Source organism: Lampris incognitus, chromosome 6 (assembly GCF_029633865.1).
Source record: "Lampris incognitus isolate fLamInc1 chromosome 6, fLamInc1.hap2, whole genome shotgun sequence".
NCBI lineage: Eukaryota > Metazoa > Chordata > Actinopteri > Lampriformes > Lampridae > Lampris > Lampris incognitus.
In genome coordinates, this window is record NC_079216.1 from 33,333,945 (window position 1) to 33,361,407 (window position 27,463).

Consider the following 27,463-nt stretch of genomic DNA (forward strand, 5'->3'; position numbering starts at 1 on the left):
CATTTTTGCCTTCAAATTCAGGTCACAGGAGTACATTTCCCCCAGTCCTAATTGCCAATTACTCAAAACATTAAAGCATTTTAAGTGATAAAACTGATTTCTGTAATGCTTTTTTTTTCTTGGTGGGCCATTTCCCCAGTCTTAAACACATTAAACTTGATTGAGATAGGTTGGCATGGTTTTTTTTTTTTAATGAAATTAAATTTTTCATTTTCTTGATTTAATTTAAGACACCCTGTTTAAGCAGGTGAATGATATTATTTGTTATCATGTTATCATGATAATTGCATGAATCTATACAACCATCGGTGGCCCCAATGATGAATGTAATTTAGATTCTTCTTCAAGGCAGCTTCCTTATTAGTGAATTTGTGATATTGTCGAATATATTTATGACTTTTCTGTACATATCAATTCTAACTTTATACAGCTTTTTGCTACTTTCTTGCCTGCCAATAAAGCAGACCATGTCAGTGCTTGAATATTTACAGACCCATTCATTTATTCTTCATAAAACAATATCTACTTTACATTTACAACTTCAAAATTTCAGACTAGTTTACAGTTAATCTGATTGGTCACTCAGTTTACACTGTTCCTGTAAACATTTCCACAAAGCAATTAGCTACAACTTGCTTACAAATCCATCAAGTAACAGATTTAATAGTATAAACAGACATGTTCTTTGAATTGGAACCGTTGGTTGTTATGAGGGTTAGCTAAATGCCACCAAGCATTTGAGGTGCCACTGGGTAGCTAGATCTATGCCTATATTTCGTTATGCCTCACTGTCCTACAGGCCTAACTTTCTAGCTAAATGTCATGTTTGTTTATATAGCCCGCATTCACTTTTACGTTCTCAAAGATGTTTTGCCTAGACTGACAACAGGTAGATATAGTAGATTACCCCCTCCCCCTCCCAAAACTTCTCTTCGATCCCCAATTTGCCTCAGGTAAAACTCCACAAAAAATACTCTTCACACAGCCAATATGAAGTGCTTTCTATCATGAATCTCAAAGCACTCCAACAGAATTATTAATAACTAATAATAATAATAATATTAGTCACCTACTGCCAAGGTTAAGAGAATTGACAAATTTATAAATCCTGATGGTGTAAAGGCTTTAAGAGCAGTAATATATGGAACCTGAAGCAATGTTGCATCTCCTACGTAGGACCAGATTTCATGAGTCAAACTGGATGTCCTGCAGTTGGCTGAAGCAGCGTCCATTTAGTATTGAAAAGAGCATGAACAAGTCCTTGCTGCTGTTGTATTCGTCAACCGCCCTGTTGATGTTGATGACCACAGGCCTGCCGCCAAAGAAGGTGTTGCCGTCAGGCCACCTTAGCCCCAAGTGGTGACGATGAACCTATAAACAATATCCTTACTACTTATTCAGGAATAACAAAGCAGTGTGAACTCAATAACTTTTAACCAACTTAATCTTAAAGCAGCTGTATACAACTTTCCTCCTCTAGGCTTTTCCACGCGTTTTTATTGTTTGGGCCACAGTCACAAAGACAACTGGACCCCCCGGGTTACTAATGACCATCACCGGTACTGTTGGCCAGCAGGGTTCTGGTGGAAACTATGCTACTGTTGAGAGAAGGAGAGGTGGAAGGCATGTCCAGAGGCAGCAGGAGAGAAGGAAGGGTAGCAGTGTAGAAGTGAGAGTCGGAACTTTGAATGTTGGCGCTATGACTGGTAAAGGGAGAGAGCTGGCTGATATGATGTAGAGAAGGAAGGTAGATATACTGTGTGTGCAAGAGACCAGGTGGAAGGGGAGTAAGGCCAGGAGCATCAAAGGTGGGTTCAAACTCTTCTACCATGGTGCGGATAAGAGGAGAAATGGGGTAGGGATAATTCAGAAGGAAGAGTATGTCAAGAGTGTCTTGGAGGTAAAGAGAGTGTTGGACAGAGTGATCGAGTATGAAGCCTGAAATCGAAGGTGTGATGATGAATGTTATCACTGCATATGCCCTGCAAGTTGGTGCGAGATGGAAGGAAGCGTATGTCAAGAGTGTCTTGGAGGTGAAGAGAGTGTTGGACAGAGTGATCGAGTATGAAGCCTGAAATCGAGGGTGTGATGATGAATGTTATCACTGCATATGCCCTGCAAGTTGGTGTGAGATGGAAGAGAAAGAAACATTCTGGAGTGAGTTGGATGAAGTGGTGGAGAGGGTGCTTATTGGAGCAGACTTCAATGGGCATGATGGTGAAGGGATGAGGAGGTAATGGGCAGGTATGGTACCAAGGAGAGAAATGTGGAGGGAGAGATGGTGGTGGATTTTGCAAAAAGGATGGAAATGGCTGTGGTTAGGGCTGTACGATACGACCAAAATCTCATATCATGATATAAGTCATTCATATCATGATAATGATGCTTATCACGATATAGCACATTTTCTGTAAATTCAATGAATAGTTTATAAAAAATGACCACATGGAAAGGCCTATTTCTTATTACATTTTGAATTATACACTCGACAAATAAAAGGTACTTACTCTTATTTGATTATTTTTCTCCTTTTATTTAGAACCTTTGTGCAAATTTTCAATTACGCATGTAACTAAATATAAAATATGAATATATGCATCCGTCCATCCATTATTCAAACCGCTTATCCTGCTCTCAGGGTCGTGGAGATGCTGGAGCCTATCCCAGCAGTCATTGCGCGGCAGGCAGGGAGACACCCTGGACAGGCTGCCAGGCCATCACAGGGCGGACATGACATACACACACATTCACACCTAAGGACAATTTAGTATGGCCGATTCACCTAAACTACATGTCTTTGGACTGTGGGAGGGAACTGGACCACCCGGAGGAAACCCATGCAAACACCGGGAGAACAATGTATAAATGTATAGAATATAAAAAGGTAAATGAAAACAGCAGTCGTTATCTCCGTCCACCTTCGTGATTCTTTGACATATGGTGTGCCATGGGCAAAAGCCTCTTGCAACATCTGAGTCGGGTTTGTTTTGAGCACTCAACTGTGCTTTGGTGGCTCATCTGTAGACTCTCTCCGTACTGTTTGACATGATTCTCACGTAGGTGGTAAAAAAGGCTAGTGGGGTGTTTGAGTCTGTTGTGGGCACTGGCGTGCGGCATATTTTGCAAAGTGTGGTTTTCTGGTTTGTGTCAGACTTTTCATACCCAAACCACATCCATGCAATAAAAGTAGCCCCTCTTTTAGGTACAAGCTCCTCATTTTGTCCTGGCTGGTCGGAGTCCTTCTGTTCAGAATTACCCCATTCTGCATTATGTTCACTGTCCTCCATGTTTGTTTGTATTGCCTGCATGCAAATTTCTTGCCTGCATCTATGCTGTGCAAAGAGTGGAAAGGGTCGTCAAAATGACGAAAAAGTGTAGAGTGTGATTTGTGACAAGGAAATAAATGATAGAGCTTAATATGAAACAATAGACATGTTCTATCATCACATGATATATATTGTCATATCACACAGCCCTAGCTGTGGTGAATATATATTTCAAGAAGTGGGAGGAATACAAAGTGACATATAAGACTGGAGGAAAGTGCACAAAAGTGGGCTATGTCTTTTGCAGGAGGCACAATCTGAAAGGGATTGGAGTCTGCAAGGTGGTGATGGGAGAATGTAGCTAGGCTTGACTTTGAAGACCAAGAAGAGGAAGAGAGTGAAGGCAGAGCCAGGATCAAATGGTGGAAATCGCACAAGGAACACTGTTGTGTGGAGTTCAGGGAAGAGTTAAGAAAGGCACTGAGTGGTAGTGAAGAGCTGCCGGATGACGGCAACCACTGCAGAAATGGTGAGGGAGACAGCTAGTGTGTCATCTGGAAAGTGGAAGGAAGACAAAGAGACCTGGTGGTGGAATGAGGGATACAGTAAAGTATACAGAAGAAAAGGTTGGCAAAGAAGAAGTGGGATAGTCAGAGAAATGAAGAAAGTAAACAGGAGTACAAGGAGATCCGCCATAAAGCGAAGAGAGAGGTGGCGAAGGCAAAGGAAATGGCATATGGTGAGTTGTATGAGGGGTTGGACACTAAGGAAGGAGAAAAGGACTCGCACCGATTCGCTAGACAGAGGGATCGAGCTGGGAAGGATGTGCAACAAGTTAGGGCAATGAAGGATAGAGATGGAAATGTTCTGACAAGCAAGGAAAGGGTGTTGAGAAGGTGGAAGGAGTACTTCGAGGGGCTGATGAATGAAGAAAATGAGAGAGAGAGAAAGTTGGATGATGTGGGGATAGTGAATCAGGAAGTGCAGTGGATTAACGAGGAGGAAGTGAGGAAGGGATAAAGAGTGTAAAGATGGTTGGTCCAGATGACATACCTGTGGAGGAACGGAGGTGTTTAGGAGAGATGGCAGTGGAGTTTTTAACTAGATTGTTTACCACCATCTTGGAAAGGGACAGGATGCCTAAGGAGTGGAGAAGATGTATACTGGTACCCGTTTTCAAAAATAAGGGTGATGTGCAGAACTGTAGCAACTACAGAGGTATAAAGTTGATCAGCCATAACATGAAGATATGGGAAAGAGTAGTGGAAGCTAAGTTAAGAGGAAAGGTGATGATTAGCTAGCAGCAGTATGGTTTCATGCCATGAAAGAGCACTACAGATGCGATGTTTGCTTTGAGAATGCTGATGGAAGTATAGAGTATAGTTAAGGTCAGAAAGAGTAACACTGTGTCTTTGTGGATTTAGAGAAAGGATATAACAGGGTCCCGAGGGAGGAAGTGCGGTATTGTATGAGGAAGTTGGGAGTGACAGAGAAGTATATAGGAGTGGTGCAGGATATGTACAGTGCATCCGAAAAGTATTTACACCCCTTCACTTTCCCCACATTTTGTTATGTTACAGCCTTATTCCAAAATGGATTAAATTCCTTTTTTTTCTCATCAATCTACATACAATACCCCATAATGACAAAAGCGAAAAAGGTTTTGTAGAAATTTTTGCAAATTTATTAAAAATAAAAAACTGAAATATTGCATGTACATAAGTATTCACACCCTTTTCTCAGTACTTGGTTGAGGCACCCTTGGCAGCGATTACAGCCTCAAGTCTTCTTGGGTATGAAGCTACAAGCTTGGCACACCTATATTTGGGGTATTTCTCCCATTCTTCTCTGCAGATCCTCTCGAGCTCTATAAGGTTAGATGGGGAGCGTCGCTGCACAGCTATTTTCAGGTCTTTCCAGAGATGTTCAATGGGGTTCAAGTCTGGGCTCTGGCTGGGCCACTCAAGGACATTCACAGATTTGTCCCGAAGCCACTGCTTCATTGTCTTGGCTGTGTGCTTAGGGTCGTTGTCGTGTTGAAAGGTAAACCTTCGCCCCAGTCTGAGGTCCTGAGCGCTCTGGAGTAGGTTTTCATCAAGGATCTCTCTGTACTTTGCTCCATTCATCTTTCCCCTCGATCCTGACTAGTCCCCCAGTTCCTGCCGCTGAAAAACATCCCCACAGCATGATGCTGCCACCACCATGCTTCACTGTAGGGATGGTATTATCAAGGTGATGAGAGGTGCCTGGTTTCCTCCAGACGTGACGTTTTGCATTCAGGCCAAAGAGTTCAATCTTGGTTTCATCAGACCAGAGAATCTTGTTTCTCATGGTCTGAGAGTCCTTTAAGTGCTTTCTGGCAAACTCCAAGTGGGCTGTCATGTGCCTTTTACTGAGCAGAGGCTTCCGTATGGCACTCTACCATAAAGGGCTGATTGGTGGAGTGCTGCAGAGATGGTTGTCCTTCTGGAAGGTTCTCCCATCTCCACAGAGGAACACTGGAGCTCTGTCAGAGTGACCATTAGGGTTCTTGGTCACCTCCCTGACCAAGGCTCTTCTCCCCCGATTGCTCAGTTTGGCTGGGCGGCCAGCTCTAGGAAGAGTCCTGGTGGATCCAAACTTTTTCCAGAATGATGGAGACCACTGTTCTCTTCGGGACCCTCAAAGCTGTAGAAATTTGTTTGTACCCTTCCCCAGATCTGTGCCTCGATACAATCCTGTCTCGGAGGTCCACAGACAATTCCTGTGACTTCATGGCTTGGTTTCTTCTCTGACATGCACTGTCAACAGTGGGACCTTATATAGACAGGTGTGTGCCTTTCCAATTATGTCCAATCCATTGAATCTACTACAGGTGGACTCCAATCAAGATGTAGAAACATCTCAAGGATGATCAATGGAAACAGGATGAACCTGAACTCAATTTTGAGTGTCATAGCAAAGGGTGTTAATACTTATGTACATGCAATATTTCAGTTTTTTATTTTTAATAAATTTGCAAAAATTTCTACAAAACCTTTTCCACTTTGTCATTATGGGGTATTGTGTGTAGATTGATGAGATCAAAAAGGAATTTAATCCATTTTGGAATAAGGCTGTAACATAACAAAATGTGGGGAAAGTGAAGGGGTGTGACTACTTTCCGGATGCAGTGTATGAGGGAAGTGTGACAATGGTGAGGTGTGCTGTCGGAATGACAGATGGGTTCAAGGTGGAGGTGGGATTACATCAAGGATCAACTCTGAGCCCTTTCTTGTTTACAATGGTGATGGACAGGTTGATAGACAAGATCAGACAGGCGTCTCCCTGGACTATGGTGTTCACGGATGACACTGATCTGTAGCGAGAGTAGAGAGCATGTTGAGGAGAGCCTGGAGAGGTGGAAGTATGCACTGGAGTGAAGAGGAATGAAAGACAGTAGGAGCAAGATGGAATACATATGGGTGAATGAGAGGGAAGACAGCGGATTGGTTAGGATGCAATGGGTAGAGGTGACAAAGATGGATGAGTTTAAACACTTGGGGTCAACTGTCCAAAGTAATGGGGAGAGTGGAAGAGAGGTGAAGAAGAGAGTGCAGGCAGGGTGGAGTGGGTGGAGAAGAGTCTCAGGAGTGATTTGCGACAGAAGGGTACCAACAAGAGTTAAAGGGAAGGTTTACAAGATGGTTGTGAGACCAGCTATGTTATATGGTTTGGCGATGTGGCACTAACGAAAAGACAGGAGGCAGAGCTGGAGGTGGCGAAGAGTTGGAGTGACAAAGAAGGACAGGATTACAAATGAGTATATTAGAGGGACAGCTCAGGTTGGACAGTTTGGAGACAAAGCAAGAGGCAAGGATGAGATGGTTTGGACATGTGTGGAGGAGAGATGCTGGGTATATTAGGAGAAGGATTCTGAATATGGTGCTGCCAGGCAAGAGGGAAAGAGGAAGATCAAAGAGGAGGTTTATGGATGTGGTGAGGGAAGACATGCCAGGTGGCTGGTGTGACAGTCGAGTCAAGTCAAGTAGGTTTTATTTGTCCCCACAGGGGCAATTGTTGTGTAGCAGTGGCAACATTTAAACACACAAACACTCCCCAGAACATATAAGGCAAATAGGTAAATAAATACAAATAAATACAACATGTCATAAGGAGAACAAAGCCAATGAAAAGCAATCTGAAAAATCAATGACAAGGAAGATGCAGAGGGCAGGAAGAGATGGAAACGGATGATCCACTGTGGCGACCCCTAACAGGAGCAGCAAAGTAATAGTAGTAGATTTGATACCGATAGTTGAGAGAGACAAGAAAGGCTGGAGAGAGAGAGGGGATGACATGCAGCCAAGGGCCCGGGCCGGATTCGAACGTGGGCAGCTGCGGTAAGGACTCAGCCTTATGCGGTATGAACTCTACCAGGTGAGCCACTGGGGTGCCCCTCAACATCAACAAACTTTGAGGGGTTTTCTTTGGTGACTATGACTGGCTTAGCCATCCTATAATGCGTGTGTTGTTGGTACGACACATGTTTACAAGCCAACGGCTGTGCATGTCACAGCCCCAATATAAAGGGCTGCCCTGAAGACTTTAGATTGGTTCTGTAATGCAGGTTATTTTTAAACTCTTATTGTTTCCCCCCAGTTTTAGCAACGAAAGCTGGGAGACTGTCCTCAGTCTCTAGCTGAGCAAAGCATTAGAGACTGACTTGTGAGTCTCTACAAGATAGGGGTGGGAAATCTTATCCAGAAAGGGCCAGTGTGTGTGAAGGTTTTTGTTCCAACCAAGCAGTTATACGCCTGATCCCACTAATCAACCAGTAGGAATGACACAGGTGTGTAATTGCTTGGTTGGAACAAAAACCTTCACCCATACTGGCCCTTTCTGGATAAGATTTCCCACCCCTGCTCTACAAGCTTTACACACCTGAATTTGGGGAGTTTATCCCATTCTTCCACACAGATCCTCTCAAGCTCTGTGAGATTTGATGGGATTTTGCAAAAATTTCTAAAAATGTGTTTTCACTTTGTCATTATGGGTTATTGAGCGTCAATGGATGGGTAAAAATGGCAATTGTATCCATTTAAAATTAAATCTACAACACAATAAAGTGCAAAAAGTGAACGGGTCTGCATACTTTCGCAGTCTTCATTTATTATTTTACCTAAAAACATCGAAGCCCTATTGCTATCACTTAAACGATGAAAAGCCATCTATAAGTGCTGCGCTGATCTTGGGACCAGATAATGTAAGTATAACAGAATAAACACAGCTGCAGCTAACAAAATTAATTTGACTCCATTTGATTCAGGTGTGGCAATGAGCAAATATAGCCAAAACCATCGCCTGTTGTCAGTACTGGCCCATAAGCATAAAACAGATCAGTATCGCCCAAAAAAAAAAACTATTTTGGTGAATCCCTACATAAAATTGAGTCTAAACAGGTGTATTTTAAGAGGATTTTAAAAAAAGACCACCTTAATATCGGAAGTTAAAGGGAAGGCAGCTCACCTTAACCAAAGTGCCGTCATTGCAGTGCCAGACAATGCCCTCTACACAGCCCTCTGGACTCTCCTGAAACCAGTCACGAAGCTGCTGAAAGTCCACTGGGGGAGGGTTTCTGATACAAATACTCCCATGTAACACTAGGGCATGCACCGGCTGCTTTTTACTCCCCAGTCCTGTTGAGGGGTGGGGGGGGGGGAAGAAAAAAAAAACCTTAAATTAATACTCCGACTCAATAACAGAGAAGGGCAATGCCAATGACAGCGAAGGTAGATGAGAACAAAGAATGAGGAGCCAGGAGGAAAGAGATATACACATAATAGAAATACAAAGACTTGCTGGCCAATATTTTCTGACAAAAGATTAAAGAGGACACATTTATGTGTGATGCTTCTAAAGCAAATGCAAACCTGTCACAGTCATGACCATCTTTATTTCTATTTTTTTAAACCGTCAAGGCTCCATTTCCATTGTTTTCTTTTTTGGGATCTGACATCTAATCCTGATCCAGCCAAACAGTGTGCAAGGTATACTGTGTAAAACCTGAAACTGAACTTATTTGCATCTCACAGAAACTCTTAGGGGTTGTTGTGTAAAGGCCTTAAAGCTAGGGTAGGCAATTTATTGTAGAAGCATTTTTTGTTATATTTGTTGCAATTGTCTTTACAACAGCAATCAATAAAATTCTCTGACAAAAAATAATAAGCAATAATAAGTAATAATAATAAGCCCGTCCAAATGAAATGATTGGATGGCCTACCTGCCTGTTAACCACCATTTCAGAGAGAGGGCGTACCTATTGGCTATTCTACAAACGCAAATGTGCATGTATGCGATCAATTTGCATCTGCCCTGCTTGTGGTTGTGTTGACTAGTTCTCCCCTCTCTACCACCCCCCCACACGAGCGTTTTCCATCCATCCATCCATTATCCAAAAACTTATCCTGCTCTCAGGGTCGCGGAGATGCTGGAGCCTATCCCAGCAGTCATTGGGTGGCAGGCGGGGAAACACCCTGAGCAGGCCGCCAGGCCATCACACAGGGCCCATACACACACACACACACACACACACACACACACACACACACACACACACACACACACACACACACACACACACACACACACACACACACACACACACACACACACATTCATACTTAAACCCACGCAGACACAGGGAGGACACACAAACTCCACACAGAGCACGACCTGGGACAACCCCCAAGTTTGGACTACCCTGGGGCTCAAACCCAGAACCTTCTTGCTGTGAGGCGACCGCGCTAACCACTGCACCACCGAGTGTTTTATTTTCAAGAAAACAAAAAACAAAAACAAGACCAACTTGAAATTGCTGCTTCACATAATAATAATCATAATCATGAAAAATATTAGTGTAACTAAGAGATTCGCTGAAAAAAAACCCTTTTTTACATGGATAGATTATCAACTAGGATACAAGTTTCACAAGTCTTGCTTTGACATTTCTTGGTTGTACACATCTGCATTATATGCCTGTGCTTGTCCGGTGGGATGGGCTTAGGACAGAGAGAGGAGGGAGGACAGCTGCAGGAGGGGGGCTGTACAAATTCTGGTGGTTTTTTTTTTTTTTTTTTCCTTTTCCAGGAAACTGCCTACCCCAGCTTTGAGAGCCAAGGCTGTCCAATTAGAATTTGAGAGGCCTTGCTGAAAATAAACTGTAAATATCTTAAAAACAGAAATCAAAAAATGAACAGAGAAGGGAATGATCATTTCAAGTGTTCCTGTTCTGAAAAAACAATTTGATATGAACGCGCACTGGCACTTCTTCTGTTTCAAAGCATTTTCCATTTTAATGAATTTAGGGACACAGGAATATTTTTTTCCATCTATTGTCTTTCTACTGTGGCTGTGACCTGCATACTCCTTGGAGCTGGTTGCTTTTATTGTTGGCCATCTAAGGATTTAATATACTTCATTTCATCAAACTTTAATGATAGGGTAGGTATAAGTTACTTTTGATAAGAATGGCAGCCCAGCACTTTAAATGTAAACAGAAGGTGCCTGCGTGGATCTCCCTATTTGTTCAAGTCAAGTCAAGTCAATTTTATTTGTATAGCCCAATATCACAAATTACAAATTTGCCTCAGTGGGCTTACCAGTTCACGCGGAAGGTTCATACACATTTTTACCAATAAATTTCCATGACCTTTCCATGCCTTTGAGGCAAATTTTCATAACCACATATTTTCTTCATATTCATATTTCTTTTATGAAATATAAATAAAAATCCATGTCAAAATGTACCATAGTATATCTTAACTAAAATCAACGACAAGCTATGTGGTTGGATACAAAACAGCCGCGTAGCCATGGGTGGGCGTGGTTGGGCGGCCGCCACCCACTTGGAACCACCGCCCGCTCAATCAGTTTGGTCATTTTCAATCAGTTTCTTTTAAAAAAAACAAAAAAAAAACAACTTTATATTAATATTATTCACCAGCCTCCATCCCGAAGTGCTGCTGAAGTGCTGCGGGTGCGTGAGTATCGTTTGCTAGCTAGTTAGCTAGCTAACTTGCTTAAGTACAATAGCCTATGTTAAAATGGCCAAACAAAGCTCTCTATTCAATTTTTTCAAAAGACCACAACGTACTTTAGAAGAGAAGGACACGCCTCAAGTCGTCAAGCATGCTTCTGCCACCGAATCCAGAACAACCGTTCCTTCTCCCCCTCCACTTCCAGCAGTCATGGCCCCAGCTCACGCAACTTACTGACACAGGTGCCACTGCTCCACTTGCCCCCACAGACCTATCAGCGGTAGATGAGCCAGCTTCTTAGCCTAGGCTGCGAACATTCCCTGCTACAAGAACGGACAACTGGGACAGAAGTTTTTCCTGTCGATGGTATGAAAGGTTAAATGGATGGATTATAGCATATCGAGAAATGCTGGGTTTTGCCAACCATGCCGCCATTTCCCCGATTGGTTCATTAAGACTGGTTTCAATGACTGGAGACACATGAGCCAGTTATGTTCTAAACATGAAGCTAGCACAGGGCGTCAATGCTCACAGGCCGCCTGAACAATTTGTCACTTCTCTCATTCGAGAGAACTGACCGAATCATTGGATTATGATGAAATTATTTCAGTGTTCAACACCAAGCCATGTTGTCTTGTGCTGTCATTTTGACAACAATGGTAGGCAATAATATGTTCTTGTTCTTACGTAGGCTACTTGTAAGTGTCTAATACCTGTGTATAAACATAGTAACACTATTGTAACTATACAAGTATATACATATATAATTCATATTGTACTAAACATTGGCTTGTGTAATTACAAAACTGGCGATCACAAAATACATGTGGTAATATCATGTAACTATTGTTATGTTTTTGTCCTACGCTACTTGCCATAGGTGTGTGAGCAATGCATGCTGAGAACCCGGATGTTTGTTTTAAAAAAGTTCATTGAAGGCTCCGATTAAAGACCGACGTTGATTGTAGCTCTGTGTCTGAGGGATGTATTGGTTTATGACCAGAGTCATAAAAGTGTCCCCTGGATATAACAACTATGTACTTGCGCAAAGGCTACATTGTAGTTATTATGTATATTTACACATAGGCCTTTTAGAGAAACTTAATTTGCCCACCTAGCTTCATGTATTCCCACCCACCAGCAAATTTCTGGCTACGCTACTGATACAAAATAAACATTTAATTAACCCTGCCATACCAGTAAGATGTTATTATGATTAAAATAAGAAGCCAGTCCGAAAGTACATATATGCAGTGAACGCATTTGCATTCACCGCATGCAAATCTGGCCACTGACCATGACCTGTAAAAGCCGGCTTGTGTCTTTACATGACTTGTAGGAATAGTGAAAATTAGCCACCTTTAGCGCCCACAGGACCTCTGCAGTCAAGGCTTCATTTCTGGACACAGCACCCGAAAGTTTGATGGTGGACGAGAGGGAAGCACTTGCAGCTGGCAGCAGCTGTCACGTTGGTCACTTGGGTGAAAAAGCGGGTGATGGGATTGAGAGTCGATTCAAGCACAGCAGCATCAGCCTGGTGCTTAGCTCCTTTTGCATGTTCGAAATGCTAAACATTTTACTACACAGTCCACATTTTGCATATCCCAGATCCTGGTCTTTCTCAAGCCATGCCTTGTTTGTCCAAGTGAAGCCAGACATTACTAAATCGGCATTTTCCTTGCATTGCACGAATTTATGTCAAAGTACAAGCTGCAACTCAGGTCGAAGTCTGCCGTTACCCCACGCAGAGAGCAACATAACGTCAAGTGATGTGACTGATCTGCCCGTCCATTTAAGTATTGTTGAAAGAATATAGATGTTTCTCAGTTGATCTGAACTGAACCACATATCCTCTATTATACAGGTGTGAAGCCAATTTCCATGATGTTTCCAAAACTTTCTGGGTTTATTTATTCCAAAACTTCTCCAGGCCTGGAAATTGTTAATTTCAAATTCCATGATTTTTCCATGTTTTTCATGACTGTACAAATCTTGCCCACATAAAGCCACCTTAACCATTTTTGACCATAGCTGTTTTAACCTGAACCCCCACCCCAACCTGAACTTTAACCTTAACCCCTTAGCCCTAACCATAATCTTAACCTAATTTTAACCCACGGGTGAACTGGTGTAGAAATACGGTGCCCCGTGCCTGCACAGACCAGCAATGAGCCTCAACTCTATCACGGGTCATAAATATGTGTATCAATTTTGAATGTTTATTGCCTCAGGCTGAGCATAGTAAATAAAAAGACATAGAATTCAAAAGGCAAATTGTGTTTGGTTGTTTGGCAACTGCCAAAGTCCCCAACGCCAATAAATGACGATGAATGGGGGAAACATACCATAAGGGTTCCCATTGACGTTGGTACCGATGAGCTCCAGCGTCTGTTCCACGAGGTCCACTAGAGGAACTGCAGCAATTTCCAACAGATCTTCACTCTCACTATCAGGCCTGAGCACTAGAGCGACACCGGCCAGATAGTCCACCACAGAGGAGTGCCAACAGTACTGCTTGTTGTCCATCTCCACTGGAACCCAACCTGAGGGCCAATCAGTAATTTTTTCTTGATCACAAAGTAGTGTGGAGAAACACAGGACAAACACTAAGGGCTCTACCTTACATGCGCTGCAAAGCAGTGCCAAGCGCAACGCATCTTTGCTAGTTTCAGACTGACACAGTTGTCATTTTCCCATCCAGCACCCATGGTTTTTTTTTTGGTGTTTTTTGGGGGGGGGTTCCCCCACTCTTTTTCTCCCGAATTGTATCCGGCCAATTACCCCACTCTTCCGAGCTTTCCTGGTCACTGCTCCATCCCCTCTGCCGATCCATGGAAGGGCTGCAGACTACCACATGCCTCCTCCGATACATGTGGAATTGCCAGCCGCTTTTTTCACCTGACAGTGAGGAGTTTCGCCAGGGGGATGTAACGTGTGGGAGGATCACATTATTCCCCCCAGTTCCCCCACCCCCCCAAACAGGCGCCCCGACCAACCAGAGGAGGTTCTAGTGCAGCGACCAGGACACATACCCACATCCGGCTTCCCACCCACAAACCCACCCCTAATGGCTTCTTCAATCACTCCAGTCCTGAGGTGGCTACACTGGCTTCCTGTCCATCAAAGAATTGATTTTAAAACTCTGCTCCTGGTTTATAAAGCACAGACTGGTTTATGGGCAAAATACATGCTGCAACTCTTCAGTTCTTTTAAATCTAGACTGAAGACTTTCCTCTTTGCCGCTGCCTTTTATTAAATAAAATTTGAAGCTTTTGATTTTCATCTTACACTGCACTGTAACTTTTACTCTCTTTTTGTTTTTAAATGTCACTCTATTGCCTTATGTTGCTTCTCTTAATGACTTTTATGTTTTATGTAAAGCACTTTGAATTGCCTTGATGTTAAAAATGTGCATTATAAATAAATTTGCCTTGCCTTACCTTAAAAACTGACACACAAAAATGAACCATTTCATTTGTGCAGTCTAATCAGGTACGTACGCTCTCCTGTTGATGGTTCCCTAGTGAAAAGTAGTTTGTTATGCTGAATCTTGTAGTAACCAAAGAGCTGGAAATGTTCTCTTGAGCTTCATTCTATCTGTTTTTATATTAGGATGCAAAGTACCGAAGGTGCTGCAGCCACCTATTGTTATTGTAAAGTTTTTTTGTTTTTGTTTTTTTAATTATTATTTTACTTCCGATGGTTTTGGCTGGGCAGGCCAAACTGCTTGGTAGATTTTTCTTAAAACTTGCCAGGTTCATAGGGGTTGATACCAAATGGAAATTCCATAAATTTGGGGCCGGTCAGACCAGGGCTCTAGTGCCACCATCAGCTCAAAGTCACATTTTTCATATTTCTCTGTCTCTTATACCGTAGGTCCTATGATCACATATTTGGTGTCATGGCCTTCAACAGTCCCATAAGCAATTTTATTTTCCACCCGACTAAATTTTCCGCCATTTTGAATTCTCCGAAAAACTTTCTTCTTCTATCTCCTCCTAGACCATTTGACTTATTTGAACCAAACTTGCTTTGTTTTATTCAGTGGACACGCATAATCAAAAATTATCCAGAGTTCTGAAATTTCTAACAGTATGAGTGCCACATGCACAAACATGTCTGAGGCCTACGCTCCTAAACAGGAAGTTGATAAGTCTTGTAAACCTTTGGTCCAATTGTCACCAAACTTGGGGTGCAAGTTCAATATTAGGCCCTGAGGCCATATTCATTTTATGAGTAACTGCACCTCAAAGGGGGTAATATACCAGAAAATACATTCAAATGGTCCCTTCAGCTTGACTGTGTCAGATTTGAACGCAACCAACTTTGTGACATTAGTGGCTCAAGGCGCTATAGGCTCAAATAAGATGAAGTTGATGGTCAAAACAAGATGGCCGCCACAGGTCTGCGATGGTCCAATCAAATTTCAGGAGCCTTGAGGTGGGGTTAAATTAAGTCAACTGGAATGAAACTAGCTAAGTATCGATCTAATGGGGTCCACACTGCTGATGTCCATATTTTTATTCCGATCGGCCATCAAGAGGTGCTAGTAATCAAATGAATGTTGCTACATAAAGTTGTGTATATCCTCACCAGTTTGAAAGTTACCAAACCTACACCTTATAACATCTCTATCCATGCCAAAATCACTATCCCATAAGTATGTGGTGTCAACCAGATTGGATGTCCACCATATTGGATATAGTGGGAAACTTTTTTTTTCTATCGTCTCATATACCGTTTCACCTATTTGAACCACACTTCCTTTGTTATGTTCATTGGACACCGTTTATTAATAGTTATCAAAAGAGTTCTGAAATTCCAAACTATATGGCCGCCACATGCAGAAATGTACAAGTGTCAACCCCCACCTCAACAGGCTGTATGTAAATCTCCTTAACAGCTGATCCAATTGTCACCAAATGTTGTGTGCAAGTTCAATATTGGATTTTTCAAAGACATAATGAATTTGTTCAGCCAGAGGCCAAATATGATTGTGAAAATCTCCAAGGACCTGGAATATGCCCATGTTCATCCGGCACTGGATGTCCATTATGATGCTTGACCTTATGAGCCGGGATCCAGGTTTCTGGGACCACCTTAAAATCTTCCTCTAAGTTCCACATGAAACCTGATCAATACAAACCAAAGTTTATAGAAATATTGAGAAAAGGATTCCACATATCGCCTATTAGAAATGGCACTGAAGCTCCAAAACATGACACTTATCAAAAAAATTGCAAAAGATATTGTGGCAAATTACAATTTCATAATACATGGTACCTTGTGAAGTCTTGTGAGAATGCTGATACTTTCTGAATCGCTTCTCTGTCTGTTTGTTGGGTTTCATATCAAGTCGGGCCCACAGGTATGGCTGACCTTAAGAATAAGTATATTTAATTACATCAATTTCATTGTAAACAACCAAGTAAAAATGGTCATCCTAATTCGATGATGAAACAACATTTTCCCAGGAGAGGTATTTTAAGCATATATACTCATTTACAGTCACATTCTGCTTCAGTTTCACAAGCTACATTTCTTGTCTCTCTTTGTTGACAAGATCGATGGTCTAAGGTCCAATTTTACCCCCACTGTCTCCCCCCCGCCCCTTTCAGCTGTCCGATTTTAATGTCAGAATTTGCTCCCATATCTCTTCAGTTCCTTGTTAATACTGTAGACCTCATGCGTCCCTCCTCCCGTCCCTGTGATATACTTCCAACAATTTTTTTTTAAATCCATCCTCCATGGCTTAGGTCCCTGACTGCTCTCTATCATCAACTGCTCACTCACATCCGGGTCTGTACCCGACTACTTTAAAACTGCCTGTGTTCAGCTCCTCCTCAAAAAACCCTCCATTGACCCAGCAAGGGTAGAGAATTATAGGCCTATTTCCACATTTTCTTTCTTATCCAAAATCCTTGAAAAATTGTTGCAGACCAAATCCTGCAGCTGACTGAGAGTCATAACATTTTTGCTAGATTTCAGTACGGCTTTCGTCAGAACAAGCATAGTACTGAAACTGCATTACTAAGAGTGTCCAATGACTTTATTATGCACATTGATAAAGGTGAATACACTATTCTTATTGGCCTAGATTTAACTGCTGCCTTTGATACCATCGATCATGCCATCTTACTTGATAGGTTGGAGAACTGTGTTGGCATTTCTGGTAAAGGGTTAAATTGGTTTTGCTCTTATCTGACAAATCAATATTTCAATGTTTGTGTTAACAATCTTGTATCCTCGTCGGCTCCCCTACTGTGTGGAGTCCCTCAGGGGTCTGTCCTTGGGCCACGTTCTTCTCTTTATATACAGTGCATCCGGAAAGTATTCACACCCCTTCACTTTCCCCACATTTTGTTATGTTACAGCCTTATTCCAAAATGGATTAAATTCCTTTTTTTCTCACCAATCTACATACAATACCCCATAATGACAAAAGTGAAAAAGGTTTTGTAGACATTTTTGCAAATTTATTAAAAATAAAAAACTGAAATATTGCATGTACATAAGTATTCACACCCTTTTCTCAGTACTTGGTTGAGGCACCCTTGGCAGCGATTACAGCCTCAAGTCTTCTTGGGTATGAAGCTACAAGCTTGGCACACCTATATTTGGGGTATTTCTCCCATTCTTCTCTGCAGATCCTCTCGAGCTCTGTAAGGTTAGATGGGGAACATCGCTGCACAGCTATTTTCAGGTCTTTCCAGAGATGTTCAATGGGGTTCAAGTATGGGCTCTGGCTGGGCCACTCAAGGACATTCACAGACTTGTCCCGAAGCCACTCCTTCGTTGTCTTGGCTGTGTGCTTAGGGTCGTTGTCGTGTTGAAAGGTAAACCTTCGCCCCAGTCTGAGGTCCTGAGCGCTCTGGAGTAGGTTTTCATCAAGGATCTCTCTGTACTTTGCTACATTCATCTTTCCCTCGATCCTGACTAGTCTCCCAGTTCCTGCCGCTGAAAAACATCCCCACAGCATGATGCTGCCACCACCATGCTTCACTGTAGGGATGGTATTAGCAAGGTGATGAGAGCTGCCTGGTTTCCTCCAGACGTGACGTTTGGCATTCAGACCACAGAGTTTAATCTTGGTTTCATCAGACCAGAGAATCTTGTTTCTCATGGTCTAAGAGTCCTTTAAGTGCTTTCTGGCAAACTCCAAGTGGGCCCTCATGTGCCTTTTACTGAGCAGAGGCTTCCGTATGGCACTCTACCATAAAGGGCTGATTGGTGGAGTGCTGCAGAGATGGTTGTCCTTCTGGAAGGTTCTCCCATCTCCACAGAGGAACACTGGAGCTCTGTCAGAGTGACTATCGGGTTCTTGGTCACCTCCCTGATCAAGGCCCTTCTCTCCCGATTGCTCAGTTTGGCTGGGCGGCCAGCTCTAGGAAGAGTCCTGGTGGATCCAAACTTCTTCCATTTATGAATGATGGAGACCACTGTGCTCTTCGGGACCTTCAAAGCTGTAGAAATATTTTTGTACCCTTCCCCAGATCTGTGCCTCGATACAATCCTGTCTCGGAGGTCCACAGACAATTCCTTTGACTTCATGGCTTGGTTTCTGCTCTGACATGCACTGTCAACAGTGGGACCTTATATAGACAGGTGTGTGCCTTTCCAAATCATGTCCATTTAATTGAATTTACTACAGGTGAACTCCAATCAAGATGTAGAAACATCTCAAGGATGATCAGTGGAAACAGGATGAACCTGAGCTCAATTTTGAATGTCATAGCAAAGGATGTGAATACTTATGTATATGCACTATTTCAGTTTTTTATTTTTAATAAATTTGCAAAAAATTTTACAAAACCTTTTTCACCTTGTCATTATGGGGTATTGTGTGTAGATTGATGAGGAAAAAAAAGGAATTTAATCCATTTTGGAATAAGGCTGTAACATAACAAAATGTGGGGAAAGTGAAGGGGTGTGAATACTTTCCGGATGCACTGTACGCTTCCCCTGAGTCATTTGTTTAGTCACTTTCAAGACATGTCATTCCACTGTTATGCCGATGATACTCAGATCTATTTCTCTGCCAAACCCAATAACCTGAATCAACTGTCCTCCCTCCATGATTGCTTAGCTGCCACCAAAGACTGGATGTCCCTAAATTTCCTCCATCTAAACCCCGACAAAACTGAAGTTCTCTTAATTGGTCCTGAGAACTTTGTCACTGCAGTTGATCAGTTTATTGGTCCACTTCATTCTAACATCAAACCTATTCTTGGTATCATCTTTGACCAGAAAATGTCTTTCAATCACCATGTTACTAAGCTTGTCCAGTCCTGTTTTCTTCAGCCACGAAATATTGCAAAAATCAGAAATATTTTGTCTTTTAATGATACCGAAAAATTAATTCACACTTTCCTTTTCTCCCATCTAGATCGTTGTAACTCCCTCTACTCTGGCCTCAACCAAGCTACTTTAATCTTCTGCAGTTGATTCAGAATGCGACTGCTAGACTGCTAACTAGAACTAGCTGTAGGTCCCATATTGCCCCTATTCTTGCATCCCTCCATTGGCTTCCTGTAAAATTCAGAATAATCTATAAGATCTTATTGATTACATTTAAAGCACTGCATGATCTTGCCCCTCGTTACATTTCTGATCTTCTCATTCCACTTCCCGACCAGTCCGATTCTCAAACCTCAAGTCTTTTATCCATTCCTTACTCCAACTGCAATAAGGTGACCACGCCTTTGCAGTTTTAACCCCAAGTCTCTGGAATAATCTCCCCCAATCCATTAGATTCGCTGAATTTTTGGACTGTTTTAAGCAGCTTCTAAAATCCCATCTTTTCAGGCAAGCCTTTTTATGGATTCCCATCCCTGACTTCTGCTTTATTTTATTTATAGCTTAGTCTGTTACTCCCGATGCCATGTTATTATATTCATTCAAATTATTCTATGTATTTATTCATATTTTTGTGTATGGAATGTAAAGCACTTTGTAACTGTATGTTTTTAAAAATGCTATATAAATAAAATTTTGCTTGCCTTGCTTGCTTGCTACATCTGATCACATCCAAGTGCTACCCAGTACAACCACAGCAGCTAGAGCTGGGTAGAATATTGTCATTTATTGTCTTGGTATTGTATGGTATTGCTACAAGATAAAGTCTGAATATTGCCAAATTATGACACACATACACAAATCAGCCAAAACATTAAAACCACTGACAGGTGAAGTGAATAACATTATGTTGTTACAATGGCCCCTATCAAGGGGTGGGATATATTAGGCATCACATAAATAGTCAGTTCTTGAAGTTGATGTGTTGGAAGCAGGAAAAATGGGCAAGCATAAGGATCTGAGCGACTTTTACAAGGGCCAAATTGTGATGGCTGGACAACTAGGTCACAGCACCTCCAAAACGCCAGGTCTTGTGGGGTGCTCTCGGTATGCAGTGGTCAGTACCTACCAAAAGTGGTCCAAGGAAGGACAACCGCTGAACCATCAACAGGGTCATGGGCACCCAATGCTCGTTGATGCGTATGGGATTGGGGAGTGAAGGCTAGCCCATCTGGTCCGATTCCACAGAAGAGCTACTGTAGCTCAAATTGCTTAAAAAGTTAATGCTGGCTATGATAGACAGGTGTCAGAACACACCAGGCACGGCGTTATGGGTGGGCCTGACGGTCCTAGGCCCGCCCACTTTTCACCAGGCCCACCCTACAATTTTCCTACCCAAAAAAAGGTATTTTTTACAAATTTTCATTTAGTCATAAATGATTCGAAATCAGCCAATAATCGCATGATTTTGTGCTAAAAATAGTTTTTATAAACGTAATTTTATATGTTGATGTTCATGCGCAATCAAGTTCATGAGACACGTGATGTGATGTTCGGGATAGGCTAGGCTAGTTCCAGCTACCATACCAAGCATTGCTTTTTTTCACGAAAACATATAAGCGGTCGGCTATGCTACCGTATGTGGGTGTAGGCTATGGTGCAACCAACTTTGTTTAAGTTCTTTAAACGTGCACGAATGGTGTCAGACTCGGAATCGTCACTGCAACCAGGAGATGACCAAGAGTTGGTATCCACAACTCCACGCTCTTCCTCTCCGCCACCTCAGGATGCTAGCACTAGCAGCACGGATTATGCTAGCAGCAGCAGTATTGCTCATGCTAGTACAAGCAGCATGGATCCTAGTGCATCCTCCTCCACCTCGTCGCGAGTGGAGGATTCAGCTCCAGGTATGTGTTGCAAACATGTCACCTTTATCCATTTTAATCCAAAATATGTTGTTTATTTTATTCGTGTATTGGATCTTTGTCAACTTTTTCCCTCATGGATTGCACCCCTGCAGGTAACGTTGCAGCAGTGGATTTGTCGGCTGCAAATGAGCCAGCGATGCAGCCAATACTGAAACAATACCCAGTCACAACGATACAGGACAAGAAGAGGAGTTTCGCCGCACACTGGCATACCAAGTACCATTTCCTGGAATACAGCAATCAGAAGGATGCAGTCTTTTGTAAGATGTGCCGACACTTCGGAGAGAGGGGGAAAGTAGAGAAGTTCAGCCACGCTGCCATCGGATAAAGGGACTGGAAGTATCTAAAACGCGCTTGTTTTAAGCACCAAAACAGCAAGACACACACATTTGCGCTCGAGAAATTCAACAACTACAAGCAATCACTGACTGAGCGTGGCTCTGTCATCCACCAACTCGTCAACATAGATGGGAGACAGGGTGAAATCATAGAGAGGAATCGGGAGCATATAAAGGTCATCATTGACATTCTGCTCACTTGTGCCAAACAAGAAATACCCCTGCGTGGTAACCGGGAGAATGAGACCAAAAATGCAGGCAATTTTCTCGAACTTCATAAACTTATCTGCAGGCATGACAAAGCAACCCAAGAGCAACTCGATGCGATCCCTGGCAATGCAAAGATGCTCAGTCACGAAATTCAGAATGACCTGCTAGATGCTGCATGCACTCTCCTGTTGCGACGGATAAAACATGAACTGCATGAGGGATCTTCATCTTACTATGCAATTCTTGCAGACGAGTGTAAGGATGTTTCCAAGAAGGAGCTAGTGGTCGTTTGCTTAAGGTATGTTTACAAGGGGAATGTGAGAGAACGCGCTGTTGGCCTTGTAGACACCGACAACATGACAGCAGATGCGATAGCAAAGAAAATAATGGAAGTTGTCGCACCATTTGAGCTGGACCCCAACATGTGCGTCGGTTTTGGATTTGATGGTGCCTCCATAATGTCTGGGCATAAGGGGGGTGTTCAAGCTATCCTAAAGGACACCTTCAAAAATGCCGTGTACATACACCGTCACTCTCACCGACTTAATCTCGTCCTGTCAGCTGTGGCACGGACGTCGACGGATGCCACAACTTTTTTCGATTCTCTGAACACTTTGCACACCTTCATGTCTGGCCCCGAACGTCACGCTCGTTTCCTTAACGTGCAGAGAGAGATGCGGCCCGATCAGAGGCCACTGGAGTTGGAGCGTGGATGTGACACAAGATGGGATTCAAGATCGGCTGCGGTGAGTAAAGTGTTCACTCTGTATGATGTTATCTTAGAAGTACTGGCGCAATATGCAGAGGATGGAGGACAAAGTCAGATTGAAGCACAGTCGCTACTGCAGCAGATGAGAATAAAAAAGTTCATATTCCTCCTTGTACTTTTTAAGGAGTTGTTTAGCAAATCAGACTTTGTGTCAAAAAGTCTCCAGTCCATCAGCACATCAGTGACGGACACTGTTGATTTGATAGAAAACTTTAAACAAGTACTGACAGACATTCGCTCCGGTGACAGTGCGTTCTCAAAGATGTTGGCAACAACGAATGAGATGATGGCAGATAATGACATTGAGAACTGGGATGTACTCAGTCTGCCCCCCCGCTCAAGAAAGCTTCCTGGTCGTTTTGAAGGGAGTGTTGTCACAAGCTCATTGGGGAAATCGACGAGGGTGAGGAGTGACAGTGACCTGCGAACCATTTCCAACGCACTAATCGACTGTCAGCTTAATGAACTGAACACTCGGTTCCACAGTGACACGTATGGTCTTATGGCATCTGCAGCAATGTTGCTGTCCCCAGATAAAAATGACCGCACCCTGACCGATATAGCAAACTCGCTCAATGATGCAGGGAAGCATTCCACATATCCATAACAGAGCCAGAGCTCGCAGTGTTTGTGCAACTCATGGGGAGGAAGAAAACAAGAGGAGAACAGCTTAAAAGTCTTGTTGAAGTGATGGACATTTGCAATGAGAACGTTTTCCCGAATGTCCATGCTTTCTTGAAAGCTCTAATAACTCTACCGATGACATCATGTTCAGTTGAACGCGTCTTTTCCAGTGTCAGCCGTATTAAAACACCCAATGGGAGCACCATGCTTACTTCTCGCCTTAATTCACTCTGTCTGTTGTCATTTGAGAGAGAACTTACAGTAACTCTCGACTTTGACGAAATCATTAACATTTTCAAGAGCAAACCCCGCCGACTACTCCTGTAAATAGCCTATATCCATATAATCTCCATAGAGAGAATGAAAGGGGTGATGAATAAGTAGGCTGGGCATAACGTTTTCCTAACTGGCCTCTTTCTGTCCCGATTTGCAAAGGAATATTATATTTTTCTTCTCGTAGGCTAACGTTTGTGTTTCTTAAGCCAGTTGTTAGATAAAATGAATGACCAAGATAAATGTTGGGACAAGAATATTGGTTTATATTGTGCAGTTGTTATACAGTCAGCCTATTATAGGCCAATGACTTGAAAGGCCTTTGCAGTGCAGCCGACTTTGTTGCTAGATGGTCTGAGGCTGAGCCATGTAAAAAAGAAAGGCTGATGTTCATTACAACAGGATGCCTACTCTGTGACGACAATAAATTGTTTAATGCATCTTCTCTATGTGCCTTTACGAAATCGAAAAAAAACTGGTGTTAATGAAATCATCTAGCATAGCCCATTGTCTTGTGATCATAGAGATTTGTAGACTGTGATTGATGAACTCTAGTAGCATGTCTTTACATGACAGATAATGTTATGAGCGAGTTCTGAATACTGGCTCGCTGCTCTGCTCGCGTTACTCAGGTGTCCCAATTCAATTCATTTAAACCTCCTTCCCAAAGGGGACTTTGCATGCCCTACGCAACGCTGTAATACCAAACTGCACCACTCTAGGTAGCGCGTAGGGTGGGTATTGGGACAGGGCCTTTGATTGGGCTGTGGTTGCTTGGTCACAGACCTGTTGCGCCCTCTATTGGTCGGTCAGTGATAGAATTATAGTTCAAAATGGTCACTGACTGGCTTTCAACGTTGGCAATGATGGTACTGCTGCTGCTCAAGCAATATATATTGTGCACTGAGTAATTTTTAACATTTTGGCTCATTTTGTCAATGTTGCATGAATTATGAGGGGTTTTTTGTGATTGCATTTGTTATTCTATCTAGCTCGATTTTGGTCTCAAAATGCACCAAATTGATGCATTTAAATTATCAATATTGAAAATTTTTCATCCATAATTGGCCTGGCCCACCCAAAACTGAAATCCTGGAGTCGTGCCTGGAACACACTATATCACAGCTTGCTGCATAGCCACAGACTGGTCAGAGTGCCCATGTTGACCCCTGTCCACCGCCGAAAGCGCCTACAATGGGTATGTGAGCCTCAGAACTGGACCATGGAGCAGTGGAAGAGAGTGACCTGGTCTGATGAATCACGTTTTCTTTTACATTATGTGGAAGACCGGGTGCATGTGCATTGTTAGCCTGGGAAAGAAATGGCACCAGGATGCACTATAGAAAGAAGGCAAGCCGGAGTAGGCAGTGTGATGCTCTGGGTCCTGGCATTCATGTGGATGTTACTTTGTCACGTACCACCTACCTAAACATTGTTGCAGATCAAGTACACCTCTTCATGGCAAAGGTATTTCCTGATGGCAGTGGCCTCAGGTGGTTTTAATGTTTTGTCTGATCTGTGTATTTGTTGTCTGAATTAAGCAGCTATTGTGACATACATCAATATCGTGTGAAATTAAATATGATTATCATGACTATATTTCCCATATCCCCAGCACTACCATAAACTACACAAAGATCAACTCTGGACCAGCTGTGGGTTTAAAGCCTTGCTCAAGGGCACTTTGAAGTTAGTTGCCAGTTCGTTGCTGTAAGGATTACTCACCTTTATAAAGTGACACATAACAGCAAGTGCCATCCAGTTTTTCTGTGGCATGTGCACAATCAACATTAGCCTCCACTGCCACAGGATTCACATTTTCTGTGGCAATAACCTGAAATTGCTGAAGGCAGAGAGAAAACATATTGCGAGACTTGAGGGATTCCTACTAAATGTTACATTTAAAAGGTTAGTGCTTTCACTTATTGACAGTATGGCCTATAACCTTAAGCATCCGTTATCCTTTTCCAAACCCAGTTTTTCTTTTGCACCGAGACATTCTGTATAAATTCAAATTTATGTTTCCTGGGATTAGGCTGAATTGAGTTACAGAAAACGCATTTGGTAAACCGTTTGTCAGCTATTTCTTTCGTTATGATGGCAAATACACAGGCGCGATGACGAGAATACAAACAGCGTCATTTCTGACATTAACTTTGCGTCAAACCCCCATAACAATCACGTGGCGATGCCAGGTTGTTGTTCCGTAACGGATGGTTTCGTAATTTCATTTCATTTCGGTCATCAGGAGCCACATCCAGATAAATAAACCATCCCATTATCAATGGCTGCTGTTGGGCTACACACTAACCTGGCACTCGCGTTTTCTGGACTGCTCCTCTTTCACGTCCGGGACAAACACGCAGGCCATTTTCTGTTGCACCGAGCCAAGGCGTCGCATTTTTTTCCCAAATATTTGGTGCTTTCGAGAGAAGAACTGCAAATCGTCAACTAATGTCAAGGAAATGTCACTGTACACGGATTCTTTCGCCCATTTGTGGGTTGCTTATACTGATAGACTGCGGGCGCAAATGCGTTTGCTGAGAATTGTGGGTGTTGTAGTTCTTTAAAGATATCCCCTGTAATGGCGTCAAATAGCGGCCCCTAGAAAATCTCACCAGGTCTCATGTTTGAGCGTATGTAGTTGTGTCCAAATAGCCTTAAAGTCCGTATTTTTAATAAGCTAGATTAAAATGTTTGAAGTATGGAAAAATCGTGTCTACCAAACATTGCAGGATGTATACTCATTTTACTGAAAATAAGTTGACTGGACACTATTCCAGAAGAAAATGTGGGCTTGGCGTGATTACCGTAAAAAAGGCAGTTTCCGGCCAGCTAAAACGTCAACCATGATGGTGGACACTGATGTCCGTGATTAAGCATGTCAAATGTAACTTGGTTGTTACCAGGCTTGTTTTGCAAGGACAGCAATATCGCTGAAAACTGGTATGTTAGCTCTTTTCATTGGTAACAACGCCGGAAATGGCGGTGACAAATGAAAGGAAAAACCTGAATGTTTGACCCCTACAGTGAGGGAGTCCGGGGGCTCTGTTATGCTGTTGGAGGCATTTTCCTGGCATGGTTTGGGTCCACTTGTCCCCTTGGAGGGAAGGGTCACTGTGTGGAGTTAGAAAACGACGAGACAGGAGACATGAGAGTAGACGTAGTCGAGGTAGTTTACTAGCTCCAACTTAGCATGTCATACATCTGACAACGACACTGAACGGACTGTGAACCGGAAGCGGAAGTCATTATCTGACCCCTCGTCTCTTCCCTTAAAGGTAAACCGTCCTCTTAGGTGAATGTCTCTCGATATATAGATGTGGGTCACCACACAGGCCCCCCCAGAATTCACCTACACAAAACAATGCAAAACAGCAAAAGTGCAAGTCATGAACATAAAAATAGACTCTACAACAGAACAGTCAATGACATAGTGCAAAGTCACGGGGAAAACAGGTGACGAGTCGGGGGGCGGACCCTGCGGCCATAACGGCTGCGCTTCACAGGAGGGGAAACAGATGGGGCCGAAGCAGGAACAGAGGCAGGTGCCGGGGCCGACCTAGGAGGGCGCCCCCGCCGCGGGGGTAGGGCCAATTGCATTGGCTCCCCAATGTCCAAGTGAGCGGGCTTGAGACGGTCTATAGCGACCCGCTCCGGCCTGCCCCCCATGTCCACCACAAAGTTCTTATCCCCCGCCTCCAGGACGCGGAAGGGCCCGTCGTATGGGGGCTGCAGCGGGGACCGATGGCTGTCGTGCCTA

At 43.0% G+C, this 27,463-nt stretch overlaps 1 protein-coding gene across 2 annotated transcripts; it reads right to left on the reverse strand.

Annotated features, from left to right (window-relative positions):
* Positions 1 to 5: 5 nt before the first annotated feature.
* Positions 6 to 26,220, reverse strand: rlig1 (RNA 5'-phosphate and 3'-OH ligase 1). 2 transcript variants are annotated; one of them, XM_056281789.1, is made up of 7 exons: positions 26,012 to 26,220; positions 25,426 to 25,543; positions 16,547 to 16,642; positions 16,278 to 16,394; positions 13,609 to 13,806; positions 8,754 to 8,923; positions 6 to 1,371 (listed from the first exon to the last, which is right to left on the reverse strand). In XM_056281789.1, the coding sequence occupies exons 1-7, from the start codon at positions 26,099 to 26,101 to the stop codon at positions 1,186 to 1,188; spliced, it is 975 nt and encodes a 324-aa protein (XP_056137764.1). In that variant the 5' UTR covers positions 26,102 to 26,220; the 3' UTR covers positions 6 to 1,185. The 2 variants fall into 2 exon arrangements, with proteins under 2 accessions (XP_056137764.1, XP_056137765.1); XM_056281790.1 differs by lacking the exon at positions 16,278 to 16,394 and having other exon boundaries at positions 7 to 1,371.
* Positions 26,221 to 27,463: the final 1,243 nt, after the last annotated feature.